This window comes from Oryzias latipes, chromosome 4 (assembly GCF_053564925.1).
Source record: "Oryzias latipes strain Hd-rR chromosome 4, Olatipes_Hd-rR_3.1".
NCBI classification, from domain to species: Eukaryota; Metazoa; Chordata; class Actinopteri; order Beloniformes; family Adrianichthyidae; genus Oryzias; species Oryzias latipes.
The window spans coordinates 3,965,288-3,988,001 of record NC_136240.1 but is presented as its reverse complement, the minus strand read 5'-3'; the positions used below and the strand labels follow the sequence as shown (position 1 = coordinate 3,988,001).

Here is a 22,714-nt window from a genome sequence, read left to right as displayed (position 1 = left end):
TTCAAGATGGGTCTCAGTAACTCAGACATTTGTGAGCACTGTGATGGTAATCTACCCGACAGTTACATGCATGCACTGTGGTTCTGTACACCTGTCCAGGCTCTCTGGCAGCAGCTATGTGCCGATCTATCAGTCTGGCTTAAGGTTTCAATCACGGCTTCACCTTCACTTTGCGTGTTTGGTGACATGAGTGCCATCGATACAGGGGGAGGATTATCTACTGTTGATTTTCTGCTTATTAACCCATTCACAATGTATTTAGCCAATTTGCAACATACTACACAGTTGTAAAACAAATTATTTAAAAACAACTGAATGGGATTTCCTAACTTCTTTTTTTACTTTCTGTATTTCACAGGTAAAGTGTCTCTCTCTGGGCGGCAGTGGCTCAGGCAGTTAAGCGGTTCAATCCCCACTCCCTCCAGCCAATTGTCGTTGTGTCCTTGGGCAAGTCACTTCACCCTCCATTATGGCTCCACTGGTGTGTGAATGTGTATGAATGTCCCGGTGATGGTCAGAGGGGCCGTAGGTGCGAACTGGCAGCCACGCCTCTGTCAGTCTGCCCCAGGGGAGCTGTGGCTACAACCGTAGCTCACCGTCACCAAGTATGAATGAATAATGGACACATTGGAAGCGCTTTAAGTGACTTGAAAAGCGCAGATAAATCCAATTCATTATTATTCATATTTTAAGTTGGGACAGTTTACAGAATTGGTGACTACCAGATATTTTTTGCTGAACTGTATACATGTCTTTGACAGTGTCTTTGAAGGAAAGCAACTCTCTAAGTCTTGAGAAACCAGACATGTCATAATAATAACACCCGGGGTTAACCCTAGGCACTAATATTTTAGTACTTTTTTTCTGCATTACGTATGCAGAATGAATGTTGTTCTTTTATGCTACATCCATGTGCTGACACCTTGATGTCTACTTTCTTCAATCAAAAATGGCCTCACAACTTTGTGTGACAACTGAACAGCATTAAGAAAAGTACAGAAAAGCAAGTTCTTTAACCGTAAGTAACAGTGTGGGTCAATGTGGGTCAGACTTTTTTGGTTTTCAGCTTCAGGAAAGGGAGAGGGAAAAGTAGTTTTCACCCTGTATTAATGGAACTCACCACCCTTTGTGATCTTATGAATGCATTCATTTAGGGTTTGATGTGCTCTTCGGGCAGAAGATACAGAACCCTGTTGGCTAGGACAAACCTCTACAAAAAAGCATTTATCCCCAATACAGTCACTCTGCTTAATTCACTACTGCACTTATTTTAAACTGGATGTGGATGGTGCAGTCTGTGATGTTTATGATTTGTATGTATTTAATAATTTTTCAAATTTCCATATGAAAGATGAATTTCTGTTAATTAAACAGACAATAAAGTTGATCTACTTGATATGCCTTCCCGGGTGTGTGAGTGGGGGGAATGTGTTCATGTGTTTGTCTGTATGTGTGTGTGTGGGGGGGGGGGGGGGGGACCTTGAGCCCACTGGTGTAAAAAGTGGGTCATTCACAGCATGAAGGTAAAGCAATGGCAGGTCGACAAGAGGCATGGAGAAGCTGGAGGAGGAGCAGAGGCCTCTGTAAATGGAAGACAGGAGCAACTGCCACAATGCTGCACGTGCCGTGTGCATGCAGCATGTTTGCTGTGTGCTGTCTATGTGGGTGGATTGAGCATCCAACTAATCAGACGTGTTTCGGTTGAAAGCATGGCTGCTCACAGAATGTGAGACATTTGCCTTCAACCTTCAGCCTCACTTTCATGCTGCAGCAATTTTCAACGTGTCATACATCTGTTCAGACATGTTTAGAAGGACACATCAAAGGGCTGAATATCTCAAAGGAGTAGAATAAAAGAAATGTTTCCCAGATAAAAAAAATCCTAGAAAACATTGTTTTTCTACTTTACCACTTCAATCTGTAACTGTTTATATTTCTGTCATCAGATTTTAAATTAAAAAAAAAAAATTAGAATTGAGTTTTGGATGAGTTTCAGGATAAGTTTATAGGACAGTTGGGACCTCTCCCTCTGGGTCGGCTGCTGTTCAGCCACTGCGGCTCTGGATGGGGACCTGCATCACTGCTTAGCTGTGGTGGAGCGGTCCCCGCCTGTGAACAGCTGCACTTGAATGGTTATGCAGCTGTTCACAGAGAGGGAGGTTCCAATTATTCGTGTTTCCAACATCTCGTTTTCATGCTCAGCCTATTTCTCATTGTCTTTCCCATAAGTTAGGGGGTGGGAGGTGTGAAAGAAGTGGGGGTTTATGTAAGTACGGGGAGGGGGGCCCTTTTTTTACTTTTTATAGTTTTGAGCTTGTTTATTTTTAATTTTCATGCTTGTTTTTATATTATTTATTTTGTTGGATTTGATTTGATTTGAACAGGTACGTTTGTGACACTTGAGTATGTGTGTGGACAGGCCCCGCCCCTTTTAGATAAGGTTTAGCCTAAATTAGAAAAGGTGTTCATACAAATGTACACCTCATGTGTCAGAAGATCCATAACCCTCTTTTGTAACAGTGAAATCTGTTCAACACAAGAGGCCTCCGGCTCTCATTTGATAGCTCAGCTGCCGGACAGGACAAGTTTAGAAATTTTACTGGTTGCTTGTTTTTTTCTTATCAAGGAAGGGCTGTACACAAAAAAGCACCGGGTTCAAAACGAAGCATCAAAGCTTACAGGTTGTCTGTCAATTACTTGTTCATCCGCCAACCACGCTTCTCCCCGTCCGTTTTTCTCCCCACCAATGCCAGCAAATAAGCTTCATCAGTTGGATTAGATATGGGAAAAGGTAAAGTAGCAATATATGTTGATCTGTTGTTAATAAAAAGCAAAGAACATTAACAACATAACATACTTCATGCTGTAAGCATCCTTTGTCTGCCAAAGGCCAAGAGTACAGCAACTGAAATAGCTCAATTAAAAGGAAAAGCACCATTAATTGCATAGTGTATATCGTCAGCCTAATAGCATATCTGCCTAACTCATTTTTTCAGGTTTTTGGAAAAGAAGAAAAAACACCTTTTTTTCACCAAATTGTAAGAACTTTTTATTTATATGTTAATGGTGACTCCCACCAGATGTGTGAACCCGTTTGAAATAAAAAAACAGACACAATAGCTATTGCATAACATAGAAAACTGACTTGTGCAAATTTTGCAGGGAACTCAATTTGACTTAGGCAGTTTTTATAATAAAGTAAAAACCATCAAACTTGTTTCTTGCCTTAACATAACCTGGTTATTTAACTATTTCCTTAACCAATGTTAAGACCTAACATTAACTAACGTGAAACGATGTTTCACTTGCCTAACCCAGATTGTTTCATTTGCCTTGGTGAGGCAGGTTGTTATAGTAGTCATGGACCACTCTTGGTAGTACGAGTTTCATTGACTGGAATTTCCTCAGAGTGAGTGGCAATTGGGTAGGAAAGAGTGGGACCCAGGGGAATGATTCTCTGGGGATGGTCACTCGCTGAAGCAGGCCCTCTCAGTCTGACTCAAACGCTAACTTATAGCGAATCCATCTGCCAAGTACTGGAAAGCCTGAAGGTCATGGACTGTGGGATCACCTGGTTTTCCACCTGGCCGGATGGTTTTGACGTAGGCCCCAGATAACTTCATGAAGTTGTTGTGGTACAACTGGGTGACCTTGTACGGGGATGGGTTCAAACGTGCAGTTTCAAAAATGATGATGTAATCACGCAGAGTGTAAATGTCTTTCCTGATACGGCGTTCAATGCAGCTATGCATGGAGTCACACTCCATTTGTGTGTGCCCTGCAACCAGAAATTTTTGTACAATTGTGACATCATGCTTCATGGCCAGATCAAGGTACGCATTTGCAATGGTGCAACACCGATTCTGATAGCCGCAGCCATCACTCCAGACTATGACTTTTTAATATTTGGGTTGGCCTCTAAAGGGCCGTACACACCGGGACGAATATCGGCGCACGTTATTCGCCAGCGTTTTTCGCCTCGTTTTTTGTGTTCACACCCAAGCGATTTTCGCCTAACGATGAGCCGAGTGAACATGCAAATTCATTCCCTGACATTAGATGGCGCTTAACGTAAAACAGAAATACTCCTGTACACAAGGTGGCGCTGCGCAACTTTACCCTTCTTAAAGTCGCTTTTCACTCAGAAGAAGAGAGCAAGTATTTACGCGCTTGTCAGAATCATACAAAGAAAACATGAATATTTCAAGCACCAGTAGCTCCAGTTCCAGCAATGAAGAAATTATTGTTCTGTTGAATGATGAAAGACGCCGGAAAAGACGCAGATGTACATCCCATAGTTACAAGAAGAGAAGAACATGGGGAGTTTTATCGACTGGTACATGAGCTGAAAATGTATCATGAGCGTTTTCAGGGATATTTTAGAATGTCCGTCATTGAGTGCATCTTCTTCGTCTTATTTCTTCGTGGCAGTGTAGATGCTACTTGGCGTATATCTTCTTTGCCGTTATGTATGTGTGCTCAGCAAGACAGTTTTTTGTTTGAGTGCCCCCAAGTTGTGTTTTACTGTAACTTCAGAAGCTCCAGACACGTGTGCAAAAGATAGTTTTTGACGCGGCGCGTCAAACCAAAAAAACAAACCCAAGGCGTTTTTTGAAAAATGACGCTTTTACGCGTAGCGTTTTTTGCGTCGGTGTGCACACTCACATTGGTGCCCTTTGTTTAGTCACGAGGCGTTAAACGTCGGCGAATATCGTGCGCGAAATTCGTTCCGGTGTGAACAGGCCTTAAGACTGACTCAAAGTGTTTGAACTGCAGATGGGCAAAAACCTCACTGCTGAGGGAGCCCTCATGCTCCTCCCAGGGGTAACAATAGCTATCTTTTTTACCCAGGTTGAAGCAAGTAAAGTTGTGTATCTGCAGTTTAGTTTTATAATACATTGGGCTCGCTTGGGTCTTGGGGCACAAAAGAACACGATGCAGGTCTATTGTCCACACTGAGAGTTTGTCACTGGATTCCTGTTTATCCTTAGCTTTTTCAGCCTGAGCTTCAGCCTTTAATTTCAAATGAGCATTAAGGGTATCCTGATCTACATTTCCTGCCTTGGCACCAACACATACATCACACTGGTCTTTCCGTGTTATGAACACAGAGTATTTCAACTCACGGAACACTTTGCGGAAATACCCCTCACTCACAACCCGTGCTCCATTCTCACCAACAGCTTTACAGTATTCTTTGTACAGGTCACAAATAACTGTTCCAGGCTCCAGAAAGGAATGAATAACCTTACCTGATGAATCAAAGATAAGATCTAATGCTTCATTTATGCTAAGACGAGCCTTGTTCTTCATAGGGCAGCCATTGTTGTGTAGCGCCAAAACTGCTCAAGTCAATTTGAGATGACTTGAGCACATTTTTATATGGCATCAAAATGCCCAAGTCAATTAGATGACTAAAGCAGATAGTGTTTTTTGAATGATGGAAGCCTTCTGATTGGCTGAGAAAATAGGCAGTTATACAGGGTGGTGCAGCAGTGAAAGGAGAGTATAGTTAGGCCAATATCTCAATTTGGCAAAAAAATGAGTTAGGCAGAAATGCTATTAGGCTGACGATATGTAACATACTCCATTGTAGTTTGTTCTTTACGGTTTTTGACAAGCTTGAAATAAATGCAGTCAAACAAAAAGTAGTACACCTTGTCACAGCGAGGTAAGTAGCTAACTGCCATTCTGTTGTTCATGGTAACTTTTGTCCCTGAAGTGACATTGTTGCCCAGAGCCTTCCTTGTAGCTCCTAATAAAGAGAATTCCGTCCCACCAACACATTAATGCACACAGTCCCCAGCTGATCGAATGACTGACGCACTTCCACTACAGCCCCCTCACTTCACAGTAACCTCCCTGGTAGAGAGTGCACATGTTTCACAGGTTCCATTTACTCAAGGTGAGACACAGATGATGTGACAAGCTGCTGCCATGACAACTGTTGGCTAGGTAGAGTCATGTGACATGCGCTTACATCTTCTCTGACAATGAACTGGACCTTCCTTCTTCTCCAACTAAAACATAAAAAAGACAGGCTGTGCAACCAAAAGTAGATCATTTTAAAAAGTATCTTTATTTTTTCATGGATTAGTAATTAGCCTGACCTAAATTTGTAATTTTGTGCATGATGAATCTACACACTTTTCTCACACACTGAGCTCCTCTCAACCAACATTTGTTCTATTATTTGAGGAAGCTTTTTCTCTGGAAATTTGATTTTCTGCTGCTATCAGGTGATTTTTAAGGTGTGTTTTTAATCTTTTGTTGCCTTCCAAGGCAGCTTTACAGGGACCAATACTCAGCCTTGATATGACGCTATCAGTGCAACTGGAGCGTCCAGAAAGAAGGCATTATGAGAACCAAGAAGTGTTTCAAGTGTGTTTTTACTTTAATAAGACTTTAATAAACTTTATAAAACATAGTTGATATTTGTTTTTTTGAAAATGTTTATCCAGTTTTGCTTAATTTTGTCTTATACTTAAGGAAAGCAAAGCACCTCTTCATAACACAGCTGATTACATGTGAAAAGTGCATATCCTTAACTTTGCTCCATCATCTGCAATATTACAGTATAGCAGCAATAGTCCTTCCCTCCCCTTTTCCCAAGTTCAGTCATCTCTGAATTTTGCAATTAGACACACTGCTGCTCCGACTGTCTGCAAATAGGAAGATATTTTTCTGGTGACATTTAAAAGGACTCACTGCCCCACCAACCTCTCATCTCCCTGTCTATTGTCAGCATCCTCAGCAACCTATAATGAGAATGTGCACACTCTGGCTATTATAAATAGTCTATGTCCTGGCTAAATGCAACACCTCTTGTTGGGTGCTATTTAGGCAGCATGATTCACTGTGATTCATGCCAACATGTATCCTATCTGTTCTCGCACGAGGTGGATGACTGGAAGGAGACAAGGAGCATGATGTGTGTGTGTAGGCTGTGTCACGAGTGTAAGTGATACATTCTTCAAAGACAAAAGGAGACTGAAAGTGTTTAAGTGTCAAACCTGCCGGCCCACTTTAAGAAGGTAATAATCTACAGAAAATTGAAATAAGTGTTTTAAGTTGTAGTGATACAAAGCTATTGTTTTTGTGTTGCTATTTGAGCATAAGGGAGAGTGAAATCTTTTTATCAAGCTTGTGGTTTTATGTGCGTACATGCACTTTATATTAAGGTGGCTATAGTTTTACCTGTCTATAGAGTGACGGACAGCTACTCAACTAGACCATTTTGTTTGTTGCACATGGCACTAAAGAACATTGTACCGATCTAAGTCTCCTCTGACAACTCCCCCTGTTTTGCACATTCTTTAACCTAATGCTGTATGTTGTCTGATAAGCTTTCAGTTTTCTTACGTCAATAAACCTTCAGGGATTGCATGCAAATTTGTTTTTGTGCCTTTTTGTCTGTGTGCATGCACATAGGAGTTCTAGAGCACATTAGCTACCAGTACCCACGTGGGTGTGTGGTGGGTTGCTTAGAGTAACATTATTAGCCGAAGCAGGCAGGCAAAAAACGAGAGAGGACAGCAACAGGAAGGGGAAGTACAGTTTGCTGGTAGCCCACCACTTCCTGTAGCCTATGTCTCCAACACCTGCAGCCCACAGATCAGAGCCGTTTCTAGAGCTAGCTTGTTTGCTTTCGTGCAATGAACAGAGCAGGATGATTTAAAAAGGGAAAATGCTCTGGGTGCAATGGTGCCAGTTTTTTCACTAACAAATAGAAGTCAAACCAACTTATTTTCTAAATTTGATACCTGACAAGTCAGACAAACAAGTGTTGGAGACAAAAGCAAAAACAGAGAGCAAAGCTGTGTTGGACTGAATATGTGGTTGTGAGGATTATTAATCCTGCTGCATTCTTTCCACTAAAATTTAAGCCTTTTTCGTTCTTGCCTTCAGGCTGCAGGCAACGATGATGACCCCTCAAAGATTATACACAGACTGAAGTGTCGTGAGAAAACCAGTAGAGGTCCTTCTTCCATTATCTGTTGGCAATGTGTCATTCTAGGACTTGGAAACAAAAGGTAATGAGGGTACACCAGCACACATGTTTGTACAAAATGTTATAGTTTTATTACATTGTTTTTAATGACACATTCTCTGAAATGTTAGGAATGCTTCATCCCCTTCAGCAGCGTTCCCCTCCACTGCAGGAGTAGGCTCTGGCTGACTCATGTGGAAGTTGAGGAGAAAGACTGAATAAGTGGATCAGAATTTCCTGGTCTGGTACACATACTGTGAGGCAACGCCAACACCCCACCCTTTGCCCTGAAGGGATCACACATCCCCAATGAACTTTCCACCCACTCACCAAAGAATGCAGAGAGAAGGGAGGAAGCAAAGAGCCTTAAGAGGCACAGAGAGGCGGAGACAGGAAATGTTAATGGGAGGAGAAAAGGGCCATAGACAAGAGACAGACACATTTTGAAACCTCACAATAACAAATGTAAAATGAATGAGAGAAGAGGCATAGAGGAAGAGCCAAAACAGCTGATGACACACTAAACAGCTCTGTGATCCCACAAAACCTCAGGGGCCCTTCATCGCACGCTTTTAGATTGTGTTTTACTTTCTATAGGGTGTTAGTGTGTCTGCATCCTTTACCCCTACTTGCTTGGAATCCAGATCAGAGCACCTGAATAAAACTGAGACCTGGTACCTTGTAACATTGCTCAGCATTCCAAAGTACAAAGCTGCAGCATTGTTGAGGAAAGGTTAAAGCTGTTTCAAATTCTCCCAGAAAATGAGAGGCCCTCTCTATAGTGGTTGTAAAATGAAAGGTTGACATTTTGGTTGGATAGGTTGAATATCTTTAGTGTGTGGAGCAAAATATCAGAATGATCAAATCCTAACACAGAATAACACAGAACTACAGCATCAAGGCTCTGAGTGAGATCTCACAAACCTTGTTAAATCTAGTAAAACGTCTTTACACCTCTCTGATAACTCTGTGAAAATCAGCTAATGACAAACACTGAAAGGGTGGCAGTGAAATCTATTTATCAAGGTTCCTTGCAGTAGGAATTAGATTCATTGACTGATTTCTGGCCAAGGACAGAGTAAAAAGTTTGGATATGCAGGGGTTAGAACATGGAGAGATTTTATAAAAGGTCAGATCTGACACCAAACATTAAATCTCTGTTTTACTCAGGATTAGCCAGTGCATTTTGCTCTTCCTGTGTTCTATTCAGGTCAGCTATTTCAACATAATAACCTCTCCCCTTTCTGCTCATAAAGCACAAGGTTATTTTTAACCCAACTCCAGGGTTACAAAGGGAATAATTAATCCAACCTCTAAATTGATTTGATTCTTAATCTTGGGTTAGATCCATAATTTTCTGTTTTTGCTCGTAGGACCCACTGTAGATAACATAGTCAAACCTTCTAACGTATTGCAATAAAAATATTCTAAAATCACACATTGCCAATCAATATGTGTTCAACCCAAAGAAAAAAAACAATGAATTTATGACAAACATTTATTCAGACAAACATACCAACAGGGGCACACATCTGACCCGATGCTTTCTTGGATCAGCAGGAGCTAAAGTTTAACAGATAAATGTTTCAATACTCAAATCTCTTGGCTGGGGTCACCATAGCATAAACATGAACAATTTTATAATCACCAACAAGCACTTTTTTACTTATTTTACAGTTTAACTTTTTAACACTGGTGACACCCAAATAATACACGCTCTTTGACATATCGTAAATCTTCTACCGTTTACGTGATCTACAGGATTGCAGCTGATTCTGACACAGAGAAAAGTGGCTTTTCATTACGGCTTTGCACTGAGATACAACTTTACTAATTTAAAGTGTGGCATAACACTGGAAATCTGCGTCAGAATCAGCTGATTTATGTTGACTGCATGAGCATTTCACTATGTAAAGTGTTGCATTTCAGCGCAAGACCACTTTTCTCTGCTTCGGAATTAAAATCATTTTGAGTTATGAACCAATGTATGGATCAGAAAAACAATCGTAAATTGGGTTGAAATAAAACCTCGGATAAAACCCGGATTATTAGTATTGCTCCGAAAAATAACCCATAATTAAAACCTAACAACAAAAACCCAAGAACTGGGTTAAAGAAAGTGTGTTTGAAGAAAGTGCTTTAAGAGTGTTAGATTCATAATCAGATGGTCATACAGGACTGCAATTTCTAACTGTGGCTGTTTCTTTACCTCCATTACTGTAATTCGTGAGGTAGGGGGAGAAATATGGAGGAGGTAGGTGGGAATTTTAGTCAGCATTCCAGTTCAAATGAAGTGGAGCAGTGATTGTGTGGGTGGGTTAGTGGTGGGGGTGGGTGTTGTAGTGCTGCAGACTGATAGAGAAAAAAGCAGTTCCTGATTCCATAGCCTTGAGCTCACCTCCTCTCTCCTTCTCTCATTCACTCCATTCCTTTCCTTATCCTCCCACCCCCACTATGCCTCTCCGTCCGAGGTGTTAACTGTTTGTTGGGGAGTTCCACAGACACCGGCATTGATCTCAGAGAAGTAGAAATGCAGCTCTGGCTTCTTATTAGAAGCAAAGGCTTGCACTCCTGAAAGATCAAATGTTATTTTCTCCTCAAACCATTAAAGTTCCTTACAGGTGGACTTCACAGAGGGCATGCGTCTGGTGTGTGTCCACGTCTCTCTGCTGGCCTGGGAACGCCTCAATAATCACTCAATACAAAAACATAATAAAGTTAACAACGACAATTAAAACAGGAAATCAAACAATTAAAACATTTAAAATCAAACAACATCATCCAATCAGCAATGTCAGCACTTTTCTGGTTCCTCATTAGGTTTCCATTTTTAACATTTCATTTTGATGTCTGGAAATTCTTTTTCATGCTATTTAAGATTGCATTCAGTTCCTGTGTCCTGCTTCTGACTGCTACTGCCATGTTGTGGCCGGCTGCACTCTAAAATGGAGCTTTCTCTGACCATTGAGAGTTGCTGCCAACTCAAGGCTGAAATAACAAAGTGTCTGCTCTTTGGTGAGGTTCTTCTTTTGGTGGAGAGTGAGCTTGTCAGGAACTGGTTGTGGAGGACCAAACTGCAGGAGACCAGGAATGGCGACAGATAGCAAAACATTTAATAAACAAACCGAAACATGACAAATTCATGGGGAGAAACAAAAAGGTGACAAAGTAGTAAAGAGCAGATGACCTGACAAGGATGATCCAGACACTTAAATGGGCTGAGGGCAATCAACTGAACTGAGGACAGCTGTGGATCATGAAGCTGAAACTGGTGTGACTGACAAAAAGGAAACCAAAAACATGAACAAGAAAAACAAAACCAAACTAAACATCAGAATCCTTACAGAGCTACTAATTTGAACCAGTGGGAGAGGAGAAATGTCTACCTTGGAGAATGGAAATGCTAAAAATGATGATGGTGATAAAGAGGGAAGTGGTCAATGTGAACAGGGTAGCTCCAAGCTCCTATGTTCCACCTTAACATAGAGAAAAGCTGCCAAAGCTATCTTTTTAGAAGGGTAGATCCAAAGGCCATGAGTTGGCCTAGTTAGTGAATCCAAGTTAGTTGATGTGACAGGCTTACCTTCAGCTGTTTCTCTTACCTTCACTTTCTAACTCTCACGCTGCTGCTGCTTGCTTTGCTCCATGTCTTAGGCTTCTACCTCCCACACTAACATTCTCTGTCCACCTTCATAGTGCATGAAGCGAGTGGTTTTTGAAGCGCTCGGTCTGTTCCACCTTTCAGCTGCGGTCTTTCTGTGCACGTCGTGTGGGGGCTCTCATGCATACCAGGCTTCTGCAAAGTTCTCTTTGCATTCAGGGAAGATATTGAGGTCGTGTCTCGGTAGAGGACTGTGTGTGCGCGTTTATTTGTGGCTCACAACAATGAGATCACTGGATGACACATGTGGGGGCCTGAATGTCACCATGGGGAGAGCTACCACCATGTGAATTGCATCCACTGCAATAAAACTCGACAGTGTGTTATCTTTGTCCCCTCTGTGCTCCATTTCTTTTTGCTTTACACTCATGAAGACTCACAGTGCTCTCACAACGCATGAAATTCTGCTCAGCTTTGCAGTGAGATGGGAACCAGGAGTTTTTTTCTTTCACAGCAGATCCTCCTTGCTGTCAGACAAATACAACTTGAAGAAGAGAACCTATTTTCTAGTGCAAACACCCATCATGTAAACAATATGTAAATAATAGATGGTGAAGGTCTCACATGTGACTATCATCCCACAACCAGCCCTTCAAATGGATTTTGTTTTCACGCACCATCTATGGTTATGAATACAAAACAACAATAAGAAACTCAACACACTATTTTACACACTCCTTAACAACAAATGTTGTCTGTGCACTCCTGTCCATTAAATATTTAACATCATAAAAAGGTGAAAATGTGTGTGGGCGGACGCAGTTGTCAACTGTGGGATGTGAGGAATGACAAATATTAGAAAGGGGAGGGGTCATCCCAGCACCTGTCATCACTTTTACCTCAACTAAACAATGACCAGGAGAGTGGGAGGAAGGAAGATACATGATCAGAGAGAGATGGCTCTGTGTCAGAAGGGACGGGAGAAAAGGAGGGAGAAGGAGTGTGGGTCGACTGGTTCTATCTTTTTTCTCCAAAGCAAACCCTAGCACATGGCAGGAGTAGGTGGGTGTCAAAGTGGGAATGGCATCATCAATTTGTCATCTAGATTTCTCACTCTCATCCTGCCATCTTTCCTCCCTTCATTTCCCTTTTTCCATGCCTCTGTCCTGCTGTTTCTGGCTTCTGTGGGAGTGTAAAGGCAAGTGAACAGAGGATGTTGTTTCATTCTTCCAGGAGAGTATAGCATTACCTTGTCATGTTTCAACCCACAAATTTTCCACATGAAAAAAAGCAAATGGTTTTCTTTTTTGTTGTTGCTCTGGTGAGAGTTACGTTTGGGATGTTTGTTTGTTGTTGTGGTTGGCACAGAAAATGAATGGGTCCCTCACAGATGGCAATGCCAGTTCAATGTTGAGTATTGGTTTAAAAGAATCACAGTTAAGTTGAATTCACAATCTTTGACTCCGTTGTCAGTTGCAAGGTGTAGCAATGAGTTGACATACGATACATACTATACATAAGATGCTGTGTAATGTCATCCTCTAAAAAAAAGATAGTTGATAGATATTGATAGTGCATTTCTTTGAGTGTTTTTCCATTTTTGCTGCGCTCCAGGTGAAGCAAAATTATTTGATTTGCTTTGTTTCACCCTTCAAAGACCCATTCCAATGAAAATCATGTTTTTGGTGTTTTCAATATGTTCTCGTGGCATTTTTCTCATGATGGAGGACTTATATTAAGAAAATTAAGCCTAATGTTATGTTTGAATATTTCTTTATTCAGATCATTGTGAATCAGGAGCAGACTAAAATGTCATAGGTGCTACAGTCGGTTTTCCTCGTCTGACCTGGAATCTGGCTCAAACTGTACAGCGGGATATAGCTCCCATATTGCTCTCTGTTATTGTGTTGAGGGGCTGTAAGCTAGTGGGAGCGAGTGTAAAAAAAAGGGATGATGGGAAGTTGGGACAGGTGAATTTCTTGCCACGCTGAAAAAATGTCACAGATTTTTAGATTGTGGCTAGATACATAATACAATGAAAAAACGACGGGGAACGTTTTAAAAATGAGTCCAAAGATGATTGAAGTGGGACTTTAACATCAGAGCTTTAGCTACGATGTTGACATTCTTTGAATTGCCGTAAATCTTCTATGAATCTATGAATCAGTTTTTACGCAATTAAACCAGATTCTGAAGCTGAGAAACGTAGCTTTTGCACTGATATGCAACACTTTACAGTAGTAGAGGGTTTTCGCAATTAATGTAAGCCAAATTATACGGTGGCCCAGAAGAGTCACAACACAACACATTAACTCACAACGGAAGTAAAGCTGCAATGGAAGTGCTTTTATTCTGAAATTTCCACTGGGCTGAGCGGCTAACCACCTAACAGAAAGTAACGTCACAGTGAGCTGCGGAGGGAGCATGATTTTTCTACAAGAGAAGATAGCAGCAGTGTTGCCAGATTGGGCGATTTTGGTTCTAAATTTGCGGGTAAAAATGGCTTTGGCCGGGTTTTCATAATTTGGGCTGTTTTAGGGTCAGTTCGGCGGGTTTTTTCCCTCATGAATATATAATAGCGGACTACGTTAGGCCGTGTGGGTGAACTTTTATGTACTGAAGCTCAGTAAATGTGACCGAACGCCCTCTTACATTTGTAACCCAAACGGAGACTGGATTTGATAGGTTAAAAACATATAATTTATTAAAAACTTGACACAAGTTCCATAAAAGAGAAAGTTAAAATAGGCTCGGACAGTTGGACCGCACTCCAACACTGCATGAGGGCGGCTGCCTCCAAGATCGCCTCAGCCCCACTGCACCGGCGGGTAGCCACAAACACCACCAAGGGAGATCTCTGATCCAACTCTCACCAGGAGCACCTGCTCAGGGCCCAAATGCACACAAAAACACACCACAACCCAAACAGTGATTAAAAGAAAATATAAAAACAGAAGAGGTGCACCTGAGCAGGTCACCACCAATTTATGGGCTGAAAACAGGGGGGTCCCCCTTACACAGTACTATATATGGCACCCACCAGCTACCATAAGGATAAGAGGAGGCAGCCACCTTCAGCCAGGTCCAGACACCAAGATACTAAAAATGAGCACAAAGCAGTTTAAAAATGGATAAAAGCAAGGGCATCAAGCTTGATTAAAACATTAAAAACAATGACTAAAAGAACTACAAGCAAAACAGCAGTGGCAACTCTGCTGGAAAAAGAAAAATAAGTTAGTTCTCCCCTGGGACAAACACATGTTTTACAAACCCTTATATTACCTCTCATGCCCCAGGGTCAGAACTCATGCCACCACCTGTTAGTATAAATAGAATTTAAAATGTTGAAACTCAAATGCTTAAAAACTGTAGTAAAAGGACTCAAATGATTAAAAGCATTAGTAAAAACGGTCCACATGTCAAGCTCACCTACCAAGGCCAAACCAGGAAACCAGCATCTAGATGGAACTCCCACTGCTGCTATTTATCAGCCTTGTGAGCCAATCACAGCTCAACAGACAGGTGCTGGCCATGAATGCTAAACTATGGAACACCATGAGGGACAAACCACCACCCACAGCTCTGTCTGTCACATTTTACCCCCCCTTTTTGTATCCGTGCCCCACGGATAAAAAAACAAAAAAACAAATCTACCTACTCAACACCATGGTCGAAAAATGGCAGTAATGCAACCCTCTACCTCAGCTACCTGGGAGTTCGTAGCCCCATCTGCCTGATTTAACACTGATGCTGGGAGGTGATGCAGGTTTCTATGTCGTCCTGCTGTGGCGCGTGTAGACCTCCTCAGACCTTCTGCATCAGACCCAGTGGGTAACACAGGAGCTTGGAAAGGTTCTGTAGCAGGGACGCACTCTTCCTGAGGTGTAACATTGTCCACAAGGTCACCTTGAAGGAGGGTTTGTGCATAGGATGGTTCAGGTTGGCCTCCTCTGGGGTCAAGCATGACCCATGCACCCTGGTCGTCTTCCTCACCACCAGACTGCATTTCGGTTACCTGAGGCACTTCCTGCATGTGAGGCAGCTCTGAGGCCCGATCCACATTGGCTGCCTTCATCATGGTTCGGTGGACTTGACGAATCCTACCCAGATCTTGAACGGGTGCAACTGAGTACACAACTCCATCTGGTGTAGGGGCCTGTATTACCTTATGTAAAACAGGACTCCAGGCATCTTGAATCCTGGTGCGACCGCGCATGGTGCAGTTTTTCAGGTACACTAGCTGCCCCTCTGCCAATGGATCACAGAGGGTTTGGCGGTCATGCCGGTCTTTGCGTTTTAGGGCAGCTGCCTGTAGACGTTCCCTGGTGCCATGGAAGGCCACTGCAAGGCGGCGCTGATGTTCTCGCACCCAGTCAGTCACTTGCCCCCGTTCTGGCTCTTCAATCCTGCCCAGAAGGAAATCGACCGGCAGTTGAGGTTCTTGGCCAAACATCAAGTAGTACGGTGACTCACTTGTTGACTGATGAGTAGTGGTATTGTAACAGAACACCAATTGAGGCAGGTATTCTGGCCAGTGTCTTTTCCTCTCTGCTGGCAGTGACCGCAACAGGTCATGCATTGTCCGATTGAACCGCTCACACTGCCCATTTCCCTGGGGGTGGTATGGTGTAGTCCGGGATTTCTGCACTCCGTACAGGCTACACAGCTGACCGACAACAGCATTTTCAAAGCTGCGTCCTTGGTCGGAGTGGAGGCGAGCGGGAACACCAAAACGGAAGAACCACTCCCGAACAAGGGCGCTGGCCACCGTTGCGCATTTCTGGTCTCTGGTAGGCACCGCCTGTGTGAATTTAGAAAACACATCCGTCATTATCAAGACATGCTCTCTCCTGTCAGTAGCTGGTTCCAGAAGGGTAAAGTCCACTGCTAAGATTTGGTTTGGGCGGGAAGCCAACAAATGCCCCATGGGTGCACTGAGTTTGGGCTGAGAGGTCTTTGCCAGGATACATCGTGTACAGTCTTTGCACCATTGTTTAACGTCATCGCTCATTCCTGGCCAATAACATCTCTGCCTTACTAGCTCAGTGGTATGTTCAATCCCCTGGTGGCCATGGTCATCGTGCAGCTGCTGCAGGACTTCTTCTTTGAGGCACATAGGCAACAGCAGTTGTAGGATCTCCTCCCCTCCATCTGGCCGCTGTACCTTTCGAAAGATCAAACCATCCTTACTTGTGATCTTGTCCCACTGCCGTAACAGTACTCGAACCGGTCCTGACAGTTTGTCCCGAGCACTGGAACTTGGGGCTTTCTGTGCCTTCCAGAATTGAAGAAAGGCACCTATAGTGGGGTCTGCTTCCTGTAACAATTTGAGATCATTTAGAGTATATGAGGGAAAAGCAGAGACGGCATACTGGGTAAACTGCGGTTCCTGTCGAACAGCTTGATGTATAGCAACCGGGATGGCTACTCCTTCCAACATTGACTCAGTGTTCATCCTTGTCATTGCTGTGGGTGGCTGCCTGGACAATGCATCTGCATTTGTATTAGCCCGCCCTGGTCGATATCTTACATCATAGTTGAATGCCGACAGCTCGGCCACCCAATGATGCTCAGTTGCCCCCAGCTTGGCTGTTTCCAAATGACTTAATGGATTGTTATCAGTCCACACGGTGCAATGTTGGCCCCACAAATACTCCCGAAACTTTTCAGTCATAGCCCACTTCATTCCAAGAAACTCTAGTTTCATGGAACTATAGTTTTTCTCTGCTGGGCTGAGGCTTCGACTGGCATAGGCGATGGGCCTAACCCTGCCATTCTGCTCTTGAGACAAAACTGCTCCAAGGCCTGCATGGCTTGCATCAACTTCCAAAATAAACGGGAGGTTAAAATTGGCAAATGCCAGAGTGGGTGAACTCACCAGTCTCCTCCTAAGCTCATTGAAAGCTGCCTCACATGCATTGCTCCAGTGGCTCTCCAGGGGTGGTTCTTTTCCTTTTCTGCCTGCCAATTCAGCAACCAGGCGATGTAATGGTGCAGCCAGCTTTGAAAACCCCTCCACGAACCGCCTGTAATAACTGGCAAATCCAAGGAAGGACCGAAGCTCAGAGACAGTTGTGGGGTGTGGCCAATTGGCCACAGCTGATACCTTGGATGGATCCGTAGATACCCCTTCACGGGAGACCAGATGGCCAAGGTAATTGACCTCCTTCCTGAAAAAGCAACACTTTTCCAGCTTAACTTTTAGTCCTTCTCTGTGCAGTCGACCCAGCACCCGATCCAGACAATTTAAGTGGTCCTCTACACTGGAAGAGAACACAATAATATCATCCAGATATAGTAGGAGGGATTGACAATGTTCTGCCCCAAACATCCTCTCCATCAACCGCTGAAAAGTAGCTGGCGCGTTGCACAAACCAAAGGGCATCCTGTTGAACTCAAATAGCCCAAATGGTGTGCAGAAAGCAGTCTTTGGGCGATCTCTCTCATTCACTGACACTTGGTTATAGCCGCTAGCCAGGTCGAGCGTGGAAAACCATTTGGCCCCACAAAGGGCATCCAAAGACTCCTCAATGCGGGGAAGAGGGAAGGCATCTTTCCTAGTCTTGCGGTTAAGCTGCCGGTAATCGACGCACATTCGGAGGGAACCATCCTTCTTTCGCACCAGCACAATAGGAGAGGCATAGGGGCTACTACTTTCCCTGATAACCTGACTATCCAACAGCTGTCGCAAGTGGGCCTTCACCGCCTCATAATCAGAGGGGGGCAACCGCCTATACCGCTGTCTAACAGGCTTGTCATCGAGCAGAGTGATTTCATGTGAAATCAGGTTAGTACAGCCAAGATCACTTTCAGACGCAGAGAAAACTGACTCATGCCTCAACAGAAATGTCCTCACTTGTTTCTGTTCGGTCTCCGATAGCTCAGACAGATCAATGTTCTGTAACTGTTGGCCAACACTACTAACGTGACCCTCGTGGACCTTGATAGAGGCTGTAACCCCAGACTCCTCTGGAATCTCACAAATCCCTGAAGGGAGCCCTTGAACTGTGGCTTGGACCAGATTACCCACAATGCTGCGGGGGTACAGTTTTGTCTGCGTGAGTGCTACATTCACAACTGGAATAAAGGCTGTGCCATTCTCTACACGGACCAAACAAGGTGAAACCAAAAGGCCATCCGGTAACGGGCTACTAGCTCGCTCCAGCAGAACAGACGAGACATTGCCAAAGTATGGTGCGCAAGTGGCCGCTACCAACTTAACTGTACCTCCCGGTATTAGAATAGGTCTGCGGCCTCTAACCTTGGCCAGGCCTGTTCTGACTGGATGACGCCGGGATTGATGACAATACTGTAGCGCCTGTTGCCATGGAGGTGAAGCATGCACTAGGGGTGGGAGATCAAACAAAGAAGGCCCATGCTGACCAAATAGCACATCATAGCACTGATTGATTACATTCATCCCCAAAACACCAGGCACCGCAGGACGAGGCTGGCCCGGGGGATCTTTGACCACTAGCCACCCTCGTTGAGGAATTACTTTTCCCAGCACCTCAACCGTGAACTCTGCGTAGCCTGTGTAGGGAATGTCCAAACCATTGGCCGCACGTAGGTGCAACCAATGACAGTGCTGAAGGTCATCTTTAAAATGAAAAAGCTCTCCACCATTGTAGACACCATTGATCCTGTGTCTAACAAACAGTTCACAATTACCCCTCCCACTCTAACAGCTACCTTAGGGCACTGTGCAACAAGGGAGGTCAAGTTAGGGTCAACTGAATTCTCACTGTTAGAGCCAGTAAGGTCCCCTTCCAACGTGTGGCTCAGCATGCTGGAGGGAACTAGTTTCCCACAACCTGGGAAATAAGACCACTATCCCCCTGTTGGGGGGATAGGGTAGAAGGGCTCCGAGTGCGAACGCGTTCATTATCACATTCTTTTGCATAATGACCCACTTGCTGACATCGCCTACAAATGATGGCTGCACGGTTTGGCCGAGTTTGCCGCGGTGCTCTCTGTAATATAGCCATGGCATCAGTCAGCTTATTAATCTGCTCCTGTTGCTTTAAGATTAGAGCACGCAACTCCACCAGTTCAGGGCCAATGACACCAACTGAGGGAGGAGGGGCGCCAGGCTTCACATTTGAACCTTGCATAGCACAAATAGAAGGGACTGGATAAAGGCCACCACGACGATCCTCCCCTGGTCTACCTTCACGTTCCCACTGAATTGCTGTAGTCCGTGCCTCCCACATCGACATTTGCGGGGTTAAACGCACCATCCTTTTTAACTCCCAACGAAGGTCTGGGTCCAGGACATGTTCAATAAACTGGTCGCGCAAGAGTTTGTCTGATTGAGGCACAGACTCAGGGGAGGTCTGCTTAATCTTGTCCATGACTGAGAGCAGGGCATGAGAATACTCTTGGAGGGATTCACCCTCCTGTTGGGTTCTGGAGAAAAAATTCTCTTGCAAGGCTACATAAGAACTTGAACAGCCATACAGCTCCTTCAGAATATTGATAATCTTTCCTGGGTCTTCCCTCTCACATCTCGGCCTATATCGTATCTCCTCTTTAGCCTCACCCTCTAAATGGTCAAAGATGAAAAATGCTTTATCAAGAGCACCTAGGCGTCTAGCACGTACACAAGCTTCAACTTCCTCCACCCAGTCATCGATACCCACCCCCACACGCCCTCGGAACACTGGACACTTTCGCTCCCTGGGGAGGTACATCAATCTGTCCAACAAAGCCGGACTTGGTGGGTCCACAAAGTCTCTGGGATTAGCTGGGCCGGCTGAAGCTTGGTGCTGTAACAGCCGATCATTGGCCTCCTGAAGCTGGCGAACCTGGTCTCTTAACTGCTCCACTTCATCTGCCATCGCTGAGGTGGAGTCTCTCTGAAGTGCTGGGCTGGCAATGTAGCACCCTCGTTATTCAAGTCCCACGCTGTGCCCACTGCTGTTTTGCTTTTAAAACAAACAAACTAAAAAGACATTTAAAAAAAACAAAAATCCAGATCCAAGTCTTAAATTCAGAAGAGGAATCCGATCCTGCCGACAACGCCACTTTGTGACCGAACGCCCTCTTACATTTGTAACCCAAACGGAGACTGGATTTGATAGGTTAAAAACATATAATTTATTAAAAACTTGACACAAGTTCCATAAAAGAGAAAGTTAAAATAGGCTCGGACAGTTGGACCGCACTCCAACACTGCATGAGGGCGGCTGCCTCCAAGATCGCCTCAGCCCCACTGCACCGGCGGGTAGCCACAAACACCACCAAGGGAGATCTCTGATCCAACTCTCACCAGGAGCACCTGCTCAGGGCCCAAATGCACACAAAAACACACCACAACCCAAACAGTGATTAAAAGAAAATATAAAAACAGAAGAGGTGCACCTGAGCAGGTCACCACCAATTTATGGGCTGAAAACAGGGGGGTCCCCCTTACACAGTACTATATATGGCACCCACCAGCTACCATAAGGATAAGAGGAGGCAGCCACCTTCAGCCAGGTCCAGACACCAAGATACTAAAAATGAGCACAAAGCAGTTTAAAAATGGATAAAAGCAAGGGCGTCAAGCTTGATTAAAACATTAAAAACAATGACTAAAAGAACTACAAGCAAAACAGCAGTGGCAACTCTGCTGGAAAAAGAAAAATAAGTTAGTTCTCCCCTGGGACAAACACATGTTTTACAAACCCTTATATTACCTCTCATGCCCCAGGGTCAGAACTCATGCCACCACCTGTTAATATAAATAGAATTTAAAATGTTGCAAACTCAAATGCTAAAAACTTTAGTAAAAGGACTCAAATGATTAAAAGCATTAGTAAAAACAGTCCACATGTCAAGCTCACCTACCAAGGCCAAACCAGGAAACCAGCATCTAGATGGAACTCCCACTGCTGCTATTTATCAGCCTTGTGAGCCAATCACAGCTCAACAGACAGGTGCTGGCCATGAATGCTAAACTATGGAACACCATGAGGGACAAACCACCACCCACAGCTCTGTCTGTCACATAAACGCACCAGGCAGAGACGCTTAACGGGCTCTGTCATCTAACCTGTTGTTGGGGGGGTGCAACGCCCCGCCTCTTAAAAGCCTGACACTGCGGCTGCGTGTAGGAGGAGATACCAGCTAAAGTTATGGTCTGATCGCTACATGGATCGGTGTCTGTGTTTATCGATCCTTTTATTATTAGTCTGAACCATCTTTTATTTTGAAAAATCATCGGATCGGGTGCTAAATCAGTCCAGTAGGGGGAAAACTCATTGAAAGCTGTGTATTCTTCTTTCTCCTGATCTAATAAAAGGAGGACAGTATTGAATATTTCTTCAGCGGACCGGCCTTCTTTCATTCATTTTCTTAACCCGCTCTACCCCGCTATATGCGGCTCTTTCTTCCGTGTGCAATGCCGGAGCGCGCCGACAATCGCGTCAACCTATGATGACCGTATTTTGCGCTCTCTGTGTAGGATACACTGGAGGAGTGTTGGGGGAAACAACTCAGCAGCAGAGGATGTGAACAGGTAGAGAGGAAAAGCAGGTAGAGAGGCGGGGGAGGGGCTTTGGCTTCAAACTGTCAGAGATGCAAACATGGCGTCAGATTTAGATGCAGCTTTCACTGCAGGAGTTGAAGCAGAGACTCTCTCTGGGATGATCTCATGATCTCAAACATGGAAACATGATTACCAAGTAGAACTCTCCAAAATACTAAACCCCATCTCTCCACATTCTTGGTGTATAGTGTTGCGGAGTGGGTGTGTGTGTGTGTGTTTGTTTGTGTGTGTGTTGGGGACTGCACGCGCCTGTGTGAGAGGAGGGAGCGGAAGAAAGGAGAGGAGAGGAGCGGGCGTGCAGGACAGAGAGGGGTGTGACAGCGGAGGGAGCCATATATGGCTCTTTTGATGGTCACATGTGGCTCGCAGACAAATCTTTAATTCAAATTTTTTTTCTTCATTAGACCAGTCCTTCTCGTGCGCGATGCGATGGCAGAGGCGCGCAGTAGTAGCGGTGCTTAGAGAGACAAATCTGCGCCAGCACTAGTATAAGTTTAAAATTGTCTATTAATTCACAGAGTTTGTACCACCCGGAAACCTGTGAATTGCCGTGCCTAAAACTGTGCGCTCCCGTCTCTGAGAAAGAGCGCGC

At 44.1% G+C, this 22,714-nt stretch overlaps 1 protein-coding gene and 1 long non-coding RNA gene across 6 annotated transcripts in view; one reads left to right on the top strand and one right to left on the bottom strand.

Moving 5' to 3' along the window:
* LOC144991819 (uncharacterized) overlaps window positions 1–22,714 on the top strand; it is a 493,827-nt gene that overhangs the window by 47,694 nt on the left and 423,419 nt on the right. The gene's annotated exons all lie outside the window — the stretch shown is intronic.
* LOC105353783 (uncharacterized) lies at window positions 18,761–21,582 on the bottom strand. 5 transcript variants are annotated; one of them, XM_078946483.1, is made up of 4 exons: window positions 21,419–21,582; window positions 21,272–21,306; window positions 21,007–21,088; window positions 18,761–20,871 (listed from the first exon to the last, which is right to left on the bottom strand). In XM_078946483.1, exon 4 carries the CDS (start codon window positions 20,429–20,431, stop codon window positions 19,391–19,393), a length of 1,041 nt encoding a protein of 346 aa, XP_078802609.1. In that variant the 5' UTR covers window positions 20,432–20,871; window positions 21,007–21,088; window positions 21,272–21,306; window positions 21,419–21,582; the 3' UTR covers window positions 18,761–19,390. The 5 variants fall into 5 exon arrangements, with proteins under 5 accessions (XP_078802609.1, XP_078802607.1, XP_078802608.1 ...); XM_078946481.1 differs by having other exon boundaries at window positions 21,030–21,088; XM_078946482.1 differs by having other exon boundaries at window positions 21,423–21,582.

Bases quoted from the DNA above. Each gene is read 5' to 3' on its own strand.
- LOC105353783 (XM_078946483.1), bottom strand. From the start codon at position 20,431: ATGGCAGATGAAGTGGAGCAGTTAAGAGACCAGGTTCGCCAGCTTCAG.